This window comes from Hippopotamus amphibius, chromosome 13 (assembly GCF_030028045.1).
Source record: "Hippopotamus amphibius kiboko isolate mHipAmp2 chromosome 13, mHipAmp2.hap2, whole genome shotgun sequence".
Classification (NCBI taxonomy): domain Eukaryota; kingdom Metazoa; phylum Chordata; class Mammalia; order Artiodactyla; family Hippopotamidae; genus Hippopotamus; species Hippopotamus amphibius.
The window spans coordinates 25,165,395-25,182,067 of NC_080198.1; the positions used below are offsets into that span (position 1 = coordinate 25,165,395).

The 16,673-nt window shown below is 42.5% G+C and overlaps 1 protein-coding gene across 5 annotated transcripts in view; it reads left to right on the top strand.

Annotated features, from left to right (window-relative positions):
• The window catches only part of PRICKLE2 (prickle planar cell polarity protein 2), a 335,365-nt gene that overhangs the window by 233,376 nt on the left and 85,316 nt on the right, over nt 1-16,673 (top strand). For all 5 annotated transcript variants that reach the window (XM_057705868.1, XM_057705870.1, XM_057705872.1 and 2 more), the window contains one exon: nt 2,349-2,532. In XM_057705868.1, coding sequence (XP_057561851.1) covers nt 2,349-2,532 — 184 coding nt within the window. The remainder of the gene's footprint in view (nt 1-2,348; nt 2,533-16,673) is intronic.

The following is a 16,673-nucleotide window of genomic DNA, read 5'->3' on the forward strand; positions in this document are numbered from 1 at the left end:
GAAAAAAAATTGGACTTCCTCAGAATCGATAGTGTTTCAAAGCACATCATCAAGAAGGGTAAGGCAGCCCACCAAATGAGAGAAAATTTTTACAAAACATGTATTTCATAAGGACTTGTATTCAGAAAGTATGTAAAGAATGCTTTCAGTTCAACAATAAAAAGACAGTTTTAAATGAACTAAAGATTTGAATAGCCATTTCTCCAAAGATATATAATAAGCACATAAAAAGATGCTTAACATCATTAGTCATTAAGAAAATACAAATCAAAACCATTGTAAGATACCACTTCACACCCACTAGGCAACAATCAAAAAGAAAAACAGTGACAAGTGTGGCAAGGATGTGGAGAAAATAGAGCACTCATTCATTAATGGATGGGAATGTAAAAAAGTGCAGGTATTTTGGAAAACAGTTTGACAGTTCCTTAAAATGTCAAAATTCCTGTGTGACCCAGCAGTTCCATCGCTAGGTGAATAGCCAAGAAAATTGAAAACATATAGCCATACAAAAAACTTGTACATAAATATAGCAGCATTATTCAAGAAAGTTAAAAAGTGGAAACAATCTGGACTTCCCTGGTGACTCAGTGGTTAAGACTCCGCCTGCCAATGCAGGGGACACAGGTTCGATCCCTACTCTGGGAAGATCCCGCATGCCGAGGAGCAACTAAGCCTGTGTGCCACAACTACTGAGCCTGCGCTCTAGAACCTGCGAGCCACAACTACTGAAGCCCACATGCCAAGAGTCCATGCTCTGCAACAGTAGAAGCTGCCACAATGAGAAGCCTGCATACCGCAACAAAGAGTAGCCCCCGCTTGCCACAACTAGAGAAAGCCCACGAGCAGCAATGAAAACCCAATGCAGCCAATAAATAAATAAATAAATAAATAAATAATTTTAAAAAGTGGAAACAGTCCAAATGTCTACCTATTGATGAATGGACACACAAAATGTAGTATGTCCATATAATGGACTGTTATAATGCAGTGAAAGGAAATGAAAGATTGACACATGCTTCAACATGGATTTATCTTGAAAACATCATGCTGTATGAAAGACAGTTTCAAAAGACTGCATATAGTACGATTCCATTTATATTAAATTTCCAGAACAGGGAAACCCTTAGAGACAGGAAGATTAGTGGTTGTCAGGGCCCGGGGGGAGGGGAAGGTGGGAAAGTTACTGCTAATAATGCACATGGAGTTTCTTTTGAGAGTGAAGAAAATGTTCTAAAATTAGATGCTGGTAATGCTTTCACATCTCTGTGAATGTACTAAAAACCAGTGAATTGTATACTTTAAAATGGAGAATTTTATGGTATGTGAATTATATCTTCATAAAGCTGTTCTCAAAAAATTCAGGCACATGGGGATTAGAATTCTGGGCTTGTTTCATCACTTTTATAAGGCGCTACTGAAACTAATTCTAAAGGTCACAGTAGAGGCAGAACAGCTTATTTTCTTAAAATTTTTTTCCTCCTTTATTTTTTTCCTCTCTGCTTTACTGGTAGAAGCTAGAAATGCTTTTGTGTTGCTGACATCAACGTTTTTATTGCTTCATCATTTTTGTAGCCATGGAAAAGGGAACAGATGGTAATCTTAAAAGAGAAATGTTCACTTTGGGGGAGAGAATTGTATCTTTGGCTGCTATCTTTTGAAATAATTCACATGCATGATCCTCTTGTATATTTTTTTAAAAAAAGCTACCAACGTGGGGTAATTTGGGGTTTCTAATTAGAATTTCAAACCTACAAGTATCTTTAGTGGAGGTGGAAATGTCTTTCCCATGAGATCTTTGGGTCAGATTTGTTTAGTGAGAAAAAATATTTTTGCTCTTCTTAAAATCTCACCTGCAGTTATTTTTAAAACCACTTCCTTTTCCTGTGGTCTTAGAAACCTTTTATAAAAACAGAATGTTGTCAGTATTTGTTAAATCTACTGGTAATATTTCTGGTCTGTGTGTGTATTGTATATATTTAATTACTATTCCAGTCAAGGAAATTGTGGTCATGGTCTGTATCCAGTGTTCTACCTAGTAAAATAAAAGATATTTTGACATTCCTCTTGGGATTCTGATTTAGAGGGAAAGGTCGGGGTGCACGTTTAAATATCCTTAGCATGCTTACCTGGTGGCCTCTGACCGCTTAGGTCCTTTCCAGATACACAGGGCCACGCCTTCTACAAAGACAGGCATGCTGTGGAACGCTCCTTCAGATGCTTTTGCCGAAAGCCAGTTGCCAAGGAATGTGTTTATGGTTTGGGATCCAAGGGCTGGTGAGTGGCAGGCCGGGTGAAAAAATGGTTCCTTTTGCCTGCCTTCTCACCCCCGCCTTTGCTGCTTGCAGGAAGATCTGCTTGCACTGCAAGTGCCCTCAGGAGGAGCACATGGTGACGGCGATGCCCCTGGCGATGGAGAAGACCGTCAACAAACTCATGTTTGACTTCCAGAGGAACTCGACTTCCGACGACGACTCAGGCTGTGCCTTGGAGGAGTACGCCTGGGTCCCGCCGGGCCTGAAGCCTGAACAGGTACCGTTCTTGATGGGAGGGCAGTTGTGGGCTTGGCTTTTACCTTTGTCTTGCTCATCTCCCCTCATTCCAGTTCAGAAGGAAGTATTGACTGTGATTCAGAGAAGTGGGGACACGTGGAATGAAGCTGTCTGGGGCCCCAATGGGAAACCTGGAAGAGAAATGAAACTGAGCTTTGAGTGGGCCATGGCTAATTCATTGTGCATTTCCATTTCAACTGTTACCAGAAGATTGTCTGGAAACTTCGGCAAACATTAGATAGTGAAACTTCATTTTTGAAGAGGGAAGGGACGTTCTACACTGGCCATCCATCTTAATGTTAAGATTCTCTATAAAGGAGAGTAAGGAAAGAAGGATGTACCTTATTCTTCCCAGGGATCTAATGCTGTGTTCCAAAGTTTGGCCTGGCTTCACAAAGAAAGACATTGGCACGTCCTGAAATATTTTGGCACTGCCTACAGGCTGTAAATATTACTCGCTTGGTTAGATGAACTTGGTTTCTCTCTGTTTCACTGCATTTCTCTCAGTGATATACAGCCTCTGCTTTGCGTTTCTTGGTCCTTGGAATTTTCTCTTCCACAGCCTCATGTTGGTTTAGAAGTCACTCCTCTAAGCTGGGTACTTTCATGAGCTTCCCTGTGCATCTTTGAGAGACAGGTTTATCAGAGTCTAAAGTATGACCATTATTCCCTTCCTCTCACACAAAAAGTTTCTTTCTCTGGAAATCTTTGCTATGTCTGACAGTGTTTTGAAGCTTAAAAAGCCCTAAAATGTGAAGTCAGGAAATTTAGCTGTGATGATGCTTTTAGAAAAAGTTCTTTATGATGAGGGAAGACCCAAGAATTCACCAAGAACTTAAGGATGGGACCCTGATAACATCTCTTTGGTAGCCATTTCTCATTTTTCTTCTTTCTTCTTGAGGTTGTAAATTGACAGATGAAATCGAGGACATGGGAGGATTTATTTAGCCAGCAAAGGATTGTTCAAATTTTAAGTTAGTAACTAATACTTAAAAATTACTAATACTTTGAAAATTACAAAATTGTAATTTTAAAGTTTATATTTAGATCTTGAAATTTTGAGAATCTGGAATCTTACTTTCGTGAGGATTGATGTACAGGGCATTGAGTTGAGTGCAAGACATTCTTTCCAGACAGAGTTTAGAAAGAAGGACTCTCCAAGTCACACTGGTCTCCGCTAAGCCCATTTCATCCTTTTGCGTTAATCTTCCTGTGCTCTACAGGCACTGCAGTTTTGTGATCTCTATTCTAATTCCTACTAGGAAGAAAATATCTTAGAATAGAAACTTTCACAGAAAATAATCTCCATGAGAGCTGAAGGGAGTTCTGGGTTAGGTTATCAGCAGAAAGAAGTAAGAGTGTTTTCTCTCAGTTTGTAGGTTAAGGTTATATCTTGATTTTCTTCTGTTCCAGTAAAGACTGTATTGTTCAAGAATAAGTTGAAGAAGAATGAGTGTATTTGATTGAGTCTGTCTGGAAACTCAAATGAGGTGGTGGGTGACTGAATATCTGTGTTTAGCATCACCTTTCTACTGCCAGTGCTTGAGCAATGAGTTTTCACACCTCAATACATCTGTGAGCGTGTTTCGTTTTCTTGCTAACCTCATTTCCAGCAGCTTCTAAGAGACCCATCCTTCTTTTATTTACATTGCTTCCTGCTGAATTAGGCCCTGAAATTCCAAAGTTGAGCTATTTTCAGTTCCCTGCTTAGGTAGATTCTTTTCTAAGGCCTTTAAATATCATTCTGTGATGTTTATATTCAGAGAACATTTTCTCCTGGCCCAAGAGAACAGACAGTTGCAGAAGCTAAAGGTTTTGGTTACATTCACCAGTTCCAAAAAGTGAACGCTTATGTGTTTTTGAAGGTCCCTTCCATCATCCAAAGGGAACGTCCTTGGGAAACATAAAACGTCTTTCTTTGATTTGTTTTGAAAGAAAATGATTAATGCTATTATTAAACAAGTGGTTTGAATTATGTCAGATGACAGGATATTCCCGTCTCTTATAATTGTATATTTCTTTAAATGGTTTTCTCTATTCCCTACACTTAGTGAAACCTATGTGACACAGATGATTAGAAAGGAAATTGTTCTCCAGAGAGAGACTATCTTTTTAAGCTGTTTGAAGGGCTCTGTATTTGCCTAATAAAATATGAATCTATATTAAAGGTGTTTCAAGGGATCATGTTGCATGAAAAAAATGGCCTTCAAAATTTTAAATTATGAGATCTTTTAAAGCCTTTTACTTATGGAACTGATTATAGGTTTAAAGATGTTTTAAAAGCTGCCTAGTAGGTTTTAGAAAAATTGGAGACCCTAAATGCCTTTTACTAATAAAAATTCTTATGTTTAATATGATGTTAGTTGTCTCTGGTTTGGGGAAAAGCATTTTCCTATCAAGAGAAATTACAGTGAACATTAAAATGCTTTGTGCTGGAGGCGAAATACCCAGGACCAGTAAGAGTTCCGAGTACTGTGCTTTCATTTTTGTTAGAAACCTTTCATTTTATTCCCTGATTGTGGAGTTGGTAATATACCTTCAGGTGACACTCTTTATTATTCTGTTTCTTCTGAGAAATGCCTTCAGTTAAATATAATGTGAATGAAAGTTACCTCCCTTTTAAGGAAGTGTTCTTGAATATGTGGGCACTTAATTTTATAAAAATCCACTAGATGCAAAGCCCAGCCTTCTTAAAATAGTGTGAAAAATGATAAATATAACAGTTGATACTGGAAAAGAAAGGCTTCTACCTTGTTTTTTTTTAATAAGTGGACTGAAAAGTGATCAGAAAGGTTACCCAGATCCTTTGCCTCTGCTCACTGCAAATGAGGTGTTTAATATTATCCAGAGAGCCCTGCGGAGGCAGAATGGAGAACTGGAGTCTTCCCCGATTGACTGTCTGCAATCGTCTATAAGGCTCCAATTTCTCTTCACACTCGAGTAGTTCTTTGTATGTGCCCTGTCTCCTAGAGGTGTTATGGTGATACATTTACAGTAGATAGTACTTTAGGAAGAATTTGGAAAGTATTTAACAAGCTTTAAGATAGGAAAATGGTGAGCTGGGTTTGTCAGTCTCAGCGCTGTTGGCGTTTTAGGCTGAATAATTCTTGCTGTGGGAGCGGTCCTGTGCTTTGTGGGATGAGTAGCAGTATCCCTGGCCCCCACTCACCAGATGTCAGTAGCACTCACCACACTCTCCCCCCAGCATTGGGAGGACCAGGCATATGCAGATACTGCCCAGTGCCCCTGGGGAATGGGTTGAGCACCCCAGTTGAGAACCACAGGGTAAAAGTAATGATAAAACCTGGAGGACCTGTCAGCACAAGTCTGGCCCAATCAGGACAAGAAAAGGATGACTCAATGCAGCAAACATGTATTTGAGCACCTACCAGATCCTAACTCTGGTATTATAGTAGCTGCTGCCTTGAAATGCGGCTGAGTGTTTGGTGTTTGGCAGAGTGAAAATGCTCTCTGACGTGGATCCTGCCATCCTCCCGCTAAGTCAAAACAAGAATTGAAATGGTGTGAGGAGCAGGTGGTGGGCGGGTCACCGTTTGTTCTCCAAAACAGGAATAGCTTTCTCCTTTTATAATGGGAAGACTTGCCCATTATTTTTTTAAAAAAGGAAAGAAAAGAAAGCAAGCAGATAAAAATCACTCATAATTCTACCAACCAAGGAAAATTGTTTTCCAACCTTTTTTGCATGCGTGTAACAAGTATCTATGTGTATCTATGTATATCTGTGTATATAGGGTGCATTTCTGTTTTGTTTTGGACAAAAATGTGATGATGCTGTGCAATTATCCTGAAATTTTTTTCACTTCATGTATTGTGAACATTTTCTGTATTTTTTCCATATTTAGACTCATTATCTTTTGGAGTGGCTGTATAGCTCTCCATTGGAAGTTACTAACCTTTAGTGGTACCACCCACCACTAGGGGGCATTTAGAAATGTATGTTTAGAAGTTGGGGGTGGGCGGGGAGGGGGGGTACTTCCCTGGTGGTCCAGTGGTTAAGACTTTGTCTTCCAATGCAGGGGGTATGGATTCGATCCCTGGTCGGGGAGGTAAGATCCCACATGCCTCACGGCCAAAAAAAGGAAGCAATATTGTAACAAATTCAATAAAGAGTTTAAAAATTGTCCACATCAAAAAAAAAAAAATCTTAGAAGGGGGTAGTCGTCAAAATGACTAGGGAACTGAACTAGTATTTTAGTGGATTGGGGCTTGGGATGCTAAACATTCTGAAAAGTACCAGGCAATCCTGCTCAAAGAATTGAATTAACCCCTCCCAAATGCCAAGAGTACTACCGTCAAACAAACCTGAACTGAAAATTTATTTTCGAACATGTACATCCTTGGTAGCTTTTCTCTGTATTAAGTAAATGGTAGCAGCCAACCTTTCACTTGCCTACGCCTCTCCTTCAGCATGATTCCTAGAGATGGAGAGGTCATGTGTAAACCTCTGTTAGACTTTTGGTTCATTGTGCCAAACTGCCCTCCAGAAATGCAGTAACTCCTGCATCCTCTGGGTGGATAGCCTTCATTGGGTACATGGGAATATGAGTTTTTTTTTAGTGCTTTCACTCCCATCCTTGAAAGTCTGAAGAAACCATCAGATTGCTTCTCCTCAATGAATGTCCTTTTCATCAATGTTTTGGAGACTCCAAGTATCCATGGAGGGTTCTCAAATACGGAAGTCGCCAAACGTTAGTCATTTTACCTTGACCTTAATCGTATTTTTGCACATGAAGAATGGCGATTAGGTTGTTTGTCCAGAACTCTCAATTTTCACTTCAAGCTATCGCAGGTTTTGAGCCCTGTGAAACTCTAAAATATCTTTGCTGAGGGTACCTAAAATTCTTTATTTGGCTTTTAATTTTATAACTACTGCTCATCTCTCAGGTGTCCGATTAAGTGCGTTTCCTCAAGGAGTTTCTCTGACCCCCTCCTCTCCCAATACAAGATTAGGTCCCCAGTACCATGCTTGATAAGAGTCCTCACAATTTTCCTTTTTAGCGCCTCTCAAACTTATAATTACTCATCAGTATAATTTTTTGTTTAATATTTGGCTCCCCCACGTTGCTTTAAGATCCAGGAGGGCAGAGATCTTGTCTGCTTTATTCTTTAGGAATTTTCCAGCACCTAGCACAACACCTAACATGTGGCAGGCACCCAACCAATGTATGTTAAGAGACAAGCAGGTCACCAGAATCCTCTGCAGAACCAGAGATATTTAGGGTTGCACCACACTGAAAAGATAAAGGTCTTTTAAATGTTGTTCAACTACATGAAGAATGAGTCTGTATCCATTATTCCTGCTCCCTATCTTTCTCTTAAAAGTATGTATTCTAAGCACATTCCCCTGATAATCGCAAATGCTTCAGAAACGTCTTAGTTTGCAAAGGGGCAGGAGATGGGGGACATCTCGGGAAGGACTGTGCTCCAGCACAAACCTGTGGCAGCACTGCCAGCTCCAAGGCTCAGGGTCTGGAACAGAAGGCGAGGAACCCAGGGTCAGGCAGCAGCCCTCCGTGTTTCCAAACCAGAAGACCATGTGTGTCACAGTAAAATTTGGAGAACCCATTGGGAGGCACAAGGTGAAGGGGGAGCAGCATAGCCCAGTGGGAAAGAGCCTCACTTCTGGAGTCCAGGAAATCTGGCTGCTGCTGCGTCCCTTTCCGACCTCAGGAAAGCTGTTCACCTTCCAGGAGCCTCCGTTTCCTCCTGATGATGGTGATGACAACATGGAGGAAATTCTTAAAATTTTCACTGAACACTTGTTATGTGCCCACCTCCATTTTCAACTTTGTATGCGTTACCATGTTTAATTATAACAGCCTCATTTGGTAATTATCATTCCTGTCTCTGTTTTAGCAGGGAGTAAAACAGGGCTCAGAGAAGTGGAATAACTTGCCCGAGATCACACAGCTAAGGAGCAGCAGGGAGGGATTCAATCTCAGGCACCCTGAGCCAGGAGCTGATACTCTTGGACCTAGAGAGCACAGGGCCCATCTGGCCGCGAGTGAGGGAGCTTGTAGAAAGTTCCCAGAGTGGTGTTTACACACAGTAGATGCTCAATTAAACGGTTGTTTCATTAGCACTCTCGTTGCGAAGTATTACTGACTAGTCCCGCCCTGAGCAGGCAGGAAGACGTGGGAAAGGAACATTAGACTGTCAGGACAGAAGAAGGTTATGTCGGGTGGAAGAGGGGCGTTAAGCTTAAGGTTAACCAGAATCCAGGATTCCTTCTCAGCCTGCTCAAAGGCCTTGAATCAAATCATTTTGATTCTGCTGCTCCAGGCACCTTTCTGTTCCCCAGGTTCTCTTCTGTGGGATTGTTGTAAAGGTGCAGCTTCTTTTCTAATAAAGTTCTGGCTGCACTGAGCCGGAGCAGCTCGGACAGGGGCCCAGACGGAGCCACATGACTCTGAAAAATCCCGCGTCCCAAGTGGGCTTTGGGGCTGTCTGCTGAAGAAATGAGCTCTGCCACCCCGCTTCCTCGGTGCTTGAGGTCACCTGCAGTATTACAGTCCCCGGGCCTGGGAGGAGTGAGTCCCAGGGGAGTTTTCTGTGCGCTGCTCAGGATGCAAAGAGAGCCTTCCCACAAAGGAGAAGGGACTCTGTTGAGGACCAGCAGGTCATCCGGAAGCGTGGCTCCTTACTGTGCCTCTCTTAGGTTGCCACTCACAGCGTCTTTAGCAGCTGTCTCCAGTGGGTGGGCTTCATGGCAGCTGTCCACTGGATTGTACCCCCCTCATCAGCGGAAGAATGAATCAGAACGAATGCTGGAGAACTTTGTGACAAAAGGAGTAGCGATCGGGCTCTTTTCATTCCTTCCTTTGCTGCCCACTGTGCCCCTGCTCTGTGCAGGCACCGTTCTAGGCACTGGGGTGAAACGGTAGCCAAGATCATTGAGGTTTCTGCTGCACTGCAGTTTTGTGGGAGTATTGGAGACCTATGCGTTAGAAAACAAATGACTAAGATAATTCAACATTGTGTTTTTAAAATGATGTTAATAATAGTGCTATAAACACGTAATGAACTCTTCCATGTGCCGCACACTAGCCTAGGTGCTTTGCTAGTTATGTCTCATTTAATTTATGCTATGAAGGAAATAGAGTAGTGTCTGTGATCATGGCTGTGGGCCGCAGTGTTAGCTAATTTTGATTGATCGGTTGGGAGCATCCTCTCTGGGGAGGTGGTCTTTGAGCTGCTGCTGAATGACATGAGGAAGCTCGCCCTGCAAAGATCTGGCTTATTGCAGAAGTTCAGGGATTTACATGAAACTCAGAAGTGAAATGAAATCAGTACCAACTTTGTATCTGCACAAAAAATTTGGGAAGAGTGTTGTTGGATGGTTTGGGGAGAAATGAATGAGTAGTGTCGAGCTTTTGCCAAGATAGCCACCGACATGAGGGCTGGGAAGTGCCGCTGCTGTTTCTTCCCCTGGGAAATCGAAGGATCCCCCATCACCCATCACCTTGGTGTTTTTGGCTGCGGACAGAAATAAGGCAACAGAGATCCCCCATTCAGAGGTTACTAGAGAAGGGAACAAGGAACCTTCCCCATGCCGACTGCATAATGCATACTTTACACACATTTATGTCTACCCCTTTTGTCATATGTCCTACCTTCTAAAACGTGAGCCTGTTGGAGGGAGACACGTTGTCTTGTTCACCACTACATACTCCGTGCCTAAAATAATGTCTGATGCATTATTTACTAAACAGATGTTATATGAATAAACAGTCACATGTAATCCTCGTATAAAATCCTCCACGTTCCCGCTGGATGCTCTGCAGCCCCGAGAGAATCAGAGACTTGACCAGGATGCCACAGCTAGTAATGGGCAGAGCCGGGATTGACACCAGCCTCCTGCCTGACTCCAGTGCCCATTTGGGCTCCTCTTCCTCCACCCCCCACCCCCCCACCTTCCATGGTGATCCACCCAGGATATCAGATCCGAGGAAGCTGACTTGGCGTGTGCTGAAGGAGGGAAGGGCATGCGTCACGCTAGGCTCTTTCATTCTCAGGGGTGGGAGATTGCTCCTCATCTCCAGTTGACCCTGGTGACTAAGGAATTCCTCTTTCCCCATCTCCAGTTTCCCCATCGCTTCAGGAAGTAGCATGGCCCTACCTTCAAAGGCTTGTTTCCCCATCAGCAATCTCTTCATCTCTGGCTCTTCTCAATCCCTCAGCCTGGCTGGGAGCCCACTTGGTGACAGCCACATTTCATCTTCTTCCTCCACTGGCCCTCATGTTCCTGGTATGGTGTCAACAGTGATATTGAGCAGATATTTACTTAGTGATAACTATATTCCAGGTACTGCGGGAACAGCCATGAACAAACAAACAAGTATCCTTGCCCTTGTGGAGCTGACACTCTAGTGGAGGATACAGACAGATGAACAATTGAATGAAGAATAATACACTTTCAGAGAGTGATGTGCGCTGGGAAAGCAATATAAATGGGTGATGTGATTTAGAGGCAGGGTTGGTAAGATTTTACTGTAAAGAGCCAGATAGTCAATATTTTAGGCTTTGTGGGACATACAGTCTCTGTCACAAACACCCAGCTGCAGTGTTGTCGTGTAGAAGCACTCATAGACAACACAGAATGAATGGGCATGGCCACGTGATGTAAAACTGTATTTACAAAACCAGGCAGTGGGCCTCATTTGACCCACAGGCTGTAGTTTGCTGGTCCCTGATTTGGAGAATCTACTTTAGATGGGGTGGCCAAAGATACCTGTCTGAGGAGATGACATCTGAGCAGAGTTGTTACTTGAAACGATGGTTAGATTACCCAGATTCAGCCTATTCCCGTGATTTTCAAAGTCTGGTTCCCATACCTGCAACATTAGTATTACCTAAGGACTTACTAAAAAAAAAATACAGATTCTCAGACTCTGTCCCAGACCTACTGAACCAGAGCTCAGGAGGTGGGCCCAGCATTCTTTTTCAGCAGGGCCTTCAGGTGTTTCTGGTATAGGCCAAAGCTTGAGAAGCGCTGCTCTTGGGTTATGGAAAACCAACAGTGTTGGAAAGAGATGGAGCCAAATCTTGGCTCTACCACATATTAGCTTTGTAACGTTGGATGCCCTAAGCGTCCATCGTCTTGTCAGTAAAATGAAGAGGCTTTTATGTCAAAGTCTAAAGTAGCTGTGAACGCTAAATGAATTGCTCTCTAAAGAACCTAGGAGATGCCGACACTTGGTAGGTCCTCATACAACAGTAGCTGCCGTCATCACCAGCCTCACTCTTTGAGTCTTCGAGACACGCGTGCCGATTGGCCTGTGGGTAGTAATGGAGGATGAGCTCCAGCATCTTCCCCATGGGCAAGACGTCGTTCGTCTCCAGCCTGTTGCCCCTGTCTGACGTGGCCTGAACCAAGGGTGTTTGTTAAAGGAGAATTCAAGATACTTCTTAAGCTTTTTAACTGGTGCTGCTTCCTCAGCCCTCTCCTTGGCCTGTGAGCCCAGAAGATGCTCTGGTCCCTGCTGTTGCAGAGCCATGAATTCCACATGTGTGACTCACCACTGGGGGGGGCGGGGTGGGGGGGTGCAGTGCCAGGCACTCAGGTTTACCATTCACTTTCAGGCTATTGACAGCTTGTTCTTTTTTTCTTAAGAAGCTATTTATACCAAGAGGGACAGAGGCTGGCAGGTGTGGAGGCAAGAGGAGAAGGATGACGAAGCAGTTCATCTCTCTCGGCCTGCTGGGTGCTTCTGGTTCATAGGGAGGGAATCTAATAACCCCTCTGAAAGCTCCACAAAAACTGTCATTAGACTCACCAGCCATTTGCTCTGTCGTCTTCGTTTCATTACCCCTTCAGCACATGCTGAGCTCAAAATGGAATTTCATGGCTGCGGTGAGACGTGTGCCTCTCCAACTGGATTGGATTAAATTTCTTCTAAGCTGCCTTTTTTGTGTTAGCTTTCAGTGTCACTCACCTCCCTGTTCTTGGTGCTGTGTGAGGAGTGAGTGGAGAGGGGAGGTAAGAAGACAGGAGGAGGCCTGAATGCGATCGCCTCCAGTTCTCAGGAAACCAGTCACATGAACGATGCTGTGTTGACCTTGGCTGCAGAAATGCATTGACGTCATCAGATGGCAATGGGAAATAGGCCTGTCTGTGCAGCCTTCAGTAAAACTGCCTGTTAATGCACTTGTTTTCAAGGGAGCTGTCAGAGATGGGACTAGAAGTTGGGTTCAGACTGGAGAGCCTCTGCCAGATGAAGTCAGCAGCAGGGTGGCCAGGTGCCACCAGCAGGGCCTTGTCAAGGCTCACGTGCAGAGTGCGAGGCCTGGAGAAGCCAAGGCCCATTTGCAAACACAGGAAGGGAGACCTGCCACTGGAGTTCCCAGCTTTTAAGACAGATGGCTCCAACCTTTATAGTGAGTGTGTTCCGGGATCCTGGAGATAAGGAGTGAGGCTCAGGACTTGGACATCCTGGAGGAGTTCACAGCTGCACACCCGTTCTGCTGACTGAGCAGCCTGTGCTGTGGGCTGATGTGACAGGTGACAGTAGATTTACTATTGAGATGATCCCTTCTGACTCATGAAACATTTTGAGTAGTTCCATGGGATGGTTGGATGAATCTACCATCAAGTTAGAGGTACTTTCCTCTACCTATTTGTCCATCCGCTCATTCATTCAATAGTGCATTCAGCCATGTATTCCTTCAGCAGTGATTTATTAAGTGCCCGTTAAGTGCGAGCTCTTAGTTTAGGTGTGAGTTCACTGTGGCTGTTTTCCAGGTCCAGTGCAGAACTGGAGCTTCCCAGGCCCTGTCTTGATGGTGTGCTTTGTATAGTGTGGAGTTGTTCACAGGCAGGTGTCGACATTTCCTCTGTGAGGAAGACCTACACAGACCTCAGGCTTTGTGCTGGTGGCCCATGGCTTCTGCCTTTTACGTACCTATCCCCCAGAGCTCATAGGGTTCAAGAGTATAAGCTTTGACACGGACTAGGTCTGTGTTCACATCCTAGCTGTGCTGCTCTCGAACATCGGCTAAGTTCATCCACTTCTGTGAGCGTTCACGTCATCATCTGAAACATAAGAATGTCATTATGCAGCTGTAGCATGGTTGTGAGAATTAAATGAGACAACGCCTTAAGCATGGAGCTTTAAAGACGACAGCTTTTAGCTTTCTTTTTAATAGGCCAAAATTGAAACAACCCAAATGTCCATCATCAGATGAATGGATAAACAAATTGTGTTGTATCATAGAGTAGAAGGCTACTCTACAATAAAAGGGAATGAACTCTTGATATATGCAACAACATTCATGAATCTCAAAATCATTACTCTGAGTGAAAGAAGCCAGACCATAAAAGTACATACTGTATGATTCTATTTATATAAAATGCTAGAAAATTTAAACTAATCTGTAGTGACAGAAAGCAGATCAGTGGTTACTTGGGGGATGGGGAGATGGGTGGAGAGAGTGTGGGGGAAGAATGGCAAAAGGGCAGAGGAGACTTTTGAAGGTCATAGCTATTTCAGTGTCTTGATTACGCTGATAGTTTTGTGGGTATGTGTATATGTCAAAACTTACCAAGTTGTATACTTTAAGTATGTGAAGTTTATTATACCTCGAATACCTCAATAAAGTGAATGAATAAAGTTGCTCTTTAGCAAACAGGAAGGCAAGCATCTTTGCATGTCAATTGTGGAGTCTTCCTGAGGTTTCATGGTTGCCTTAGGAAGTAACTGAGCCCTTTGGCCAAATACTGTCAGAAAGAATTGCTCGATATTAATTATGCACAATAAAAACAGAGATTTGGGACAGAAACTCATCAACATCCAGATGGATGGCACTAAAAAAATGCCACAGACTGGCTCATTTCATCATCTCTGTAAATGCTCTAGGACGGTGCCTAACATGTAGTTGGCACTCAATAAATAGTGGTGGTAGTGTTATTGCTATGGCAATTAGAAAGACTGATTAAAACTCAGGGATCACATCTTGCTAAGGGAAGCTAATTATTCAGGCAATTTTTGAACCTATATTTCCTGAACCAAAAGGATACTTTCCTAACCTCTCAGCTTGGTAGGGGGTCCGAGCTGCCACATACAGTTGTAGTTTGTGTACTGCACAAAGGTGCCTGGCCAAGGGGGTGATCTAAGGTTGATATTTACCTGGGCTCTGGTGACTCCCAGCCAGAGTAGGACATTTTATTTAACACAGGGCGCCTTGCAGTTTTCCTTGGTTGTGATACAGGATGCTCACTTCTGAGATTAGGAGCTTGCTTTTTCTAATTTGTAGCCGGGGTTGAGGGCGGTGTCTTTTTCTGATTTCCATAAAGTTACCAAAAAGCCTCGCAGCAGCTTAGGAGGGACTATAAACATAACTAGCCTAACTCAGTGATGACTTTTCATTCTCTCCCTGAAATCCTGGGATTCTAGGAAACCTCCTTTCTGATTCTTGCCGAAGGGTGTTAGGAATAAGAGATGGTATCCTCAAGCTCACTGGCCTTGAATGTTTGGTGGAGGAAGGAGGTAGGTTATGATTTCCCGAGTTTTGATGGTCAAGATTTTGAACGTCAGCCCCTTTTTTTGTTCTCTCCCTCCTCTTCCGTCATTTTGCAGATCGTTGCAAGCGTCATAGCCTTGGGCAGAGAGGCAGGCAGGGAAAGGCGCTGAAATGCCAGCTGACTAATTTTATCAACCACTCGGCAACTCTGTTCATATCGTTTGAGGGAAAGGGTCAAGTCAAGCTATAAAAGTAAATTTGAGGTTGGATTTGCTTATGCTTTTGAAGCACTTGTCCTCTCCTGGACCCCATTGCTGTGTGGAAATCAGCAATTCATCTGGATGGTGAATATGACATGAGAAATAGCTCTGCTTAAATATGGTGAGTGTGTGGTCCTTCCCAAGCATAGTGATTAAAAGCCATGGCTGTGGTATCAGACACATATGGAACCTGATCCAGCTCTGCTACTCTGGCTTTATTTATGATTGGAACACGTTATTTAACTTGGTGAAGTCCTTTTCCTCATCTATAAGATGAAGGTAGTAATGGTTCCTGCCTTACAGGGAGCTATTCCAATACCTGGTATTTCAAGAAACGTTATATATAATTAGTGATTGGAAAGGCCAGTTCATATGAAAGAACTTTTTTAGGAAAAGGCCGTCTTAGGAAAGAAAATATATTGAGAGTTAAGTCTGAAGCTCTTGTCCAGAGATTAGGAGAGGGAGTGGGGGTGGAGGAGACAAGACCCATAGAAATAAGACTTCAAAAATTATTATACCTAAACCTTGTAAATGATATTTAAGAAAACAACCTCAGAGAAAGTATATGACTTGCACATTGTCACATAGAGCCAGAAATCAGGGAGCTGAGTTAATTTATTACACCACACGTCCCCTTACACTACCTAAAGACTGTAGAATAGGCAGATATATAGAAAACGAAGCATCAAAGTCCAGGAAAGAGTTATGAATCAGAAAAGTTCAGTTTCAGACTATGGTTATCTAAGTGACCTTCACAAAGTTTCTTAGCACCTTCTAGCTTCTGTTCCCCATTTGGAAAATAAGGATGTGAAGTCTTTCCTTCCCACTGTAAAGTAAGAATGAATAAAATAATGCTTCCAGATTGTTAGAAGAAATGTGATAGAGTTAATGAAAAATAATTATTGTTGTTATAACATACTCTTTAGCCTTCATAATTTTTTTGTCTTTTTCATCCATTGATATTGAGATGCATTTTTAAATCTCTCACGTTGTTTATAAATTTGTTTCTTCTTGTATTTCTGTTTTGCTTTTATTTTGAGGCTATATTTTTGGGTGCCTACCAGTTTATGAATACACTCCAATTTTTATAGATTTCTTCCTTTTATTATTTTCTAACATATTAAAATTTTTGCATTTATTTTAACATGAAAATCATTTTTATGGTTCTTAAAAAGTTTATGAATAGATGCATTAATAATATTTTCCAGGCATGTAAGTAAGGAAGTGACAGCTCAGTCAACAAATTGTGTCACTAATAATTTTGAAATGACCAAGGAACTGTTAATCAATTGTAACATCTCTTTTAATCCATACTAATTATAATTACTTAAATAAAGTTTTCTTCAGTATTAATGTTGCATGCTGGCTTTTTTAAGAGGAA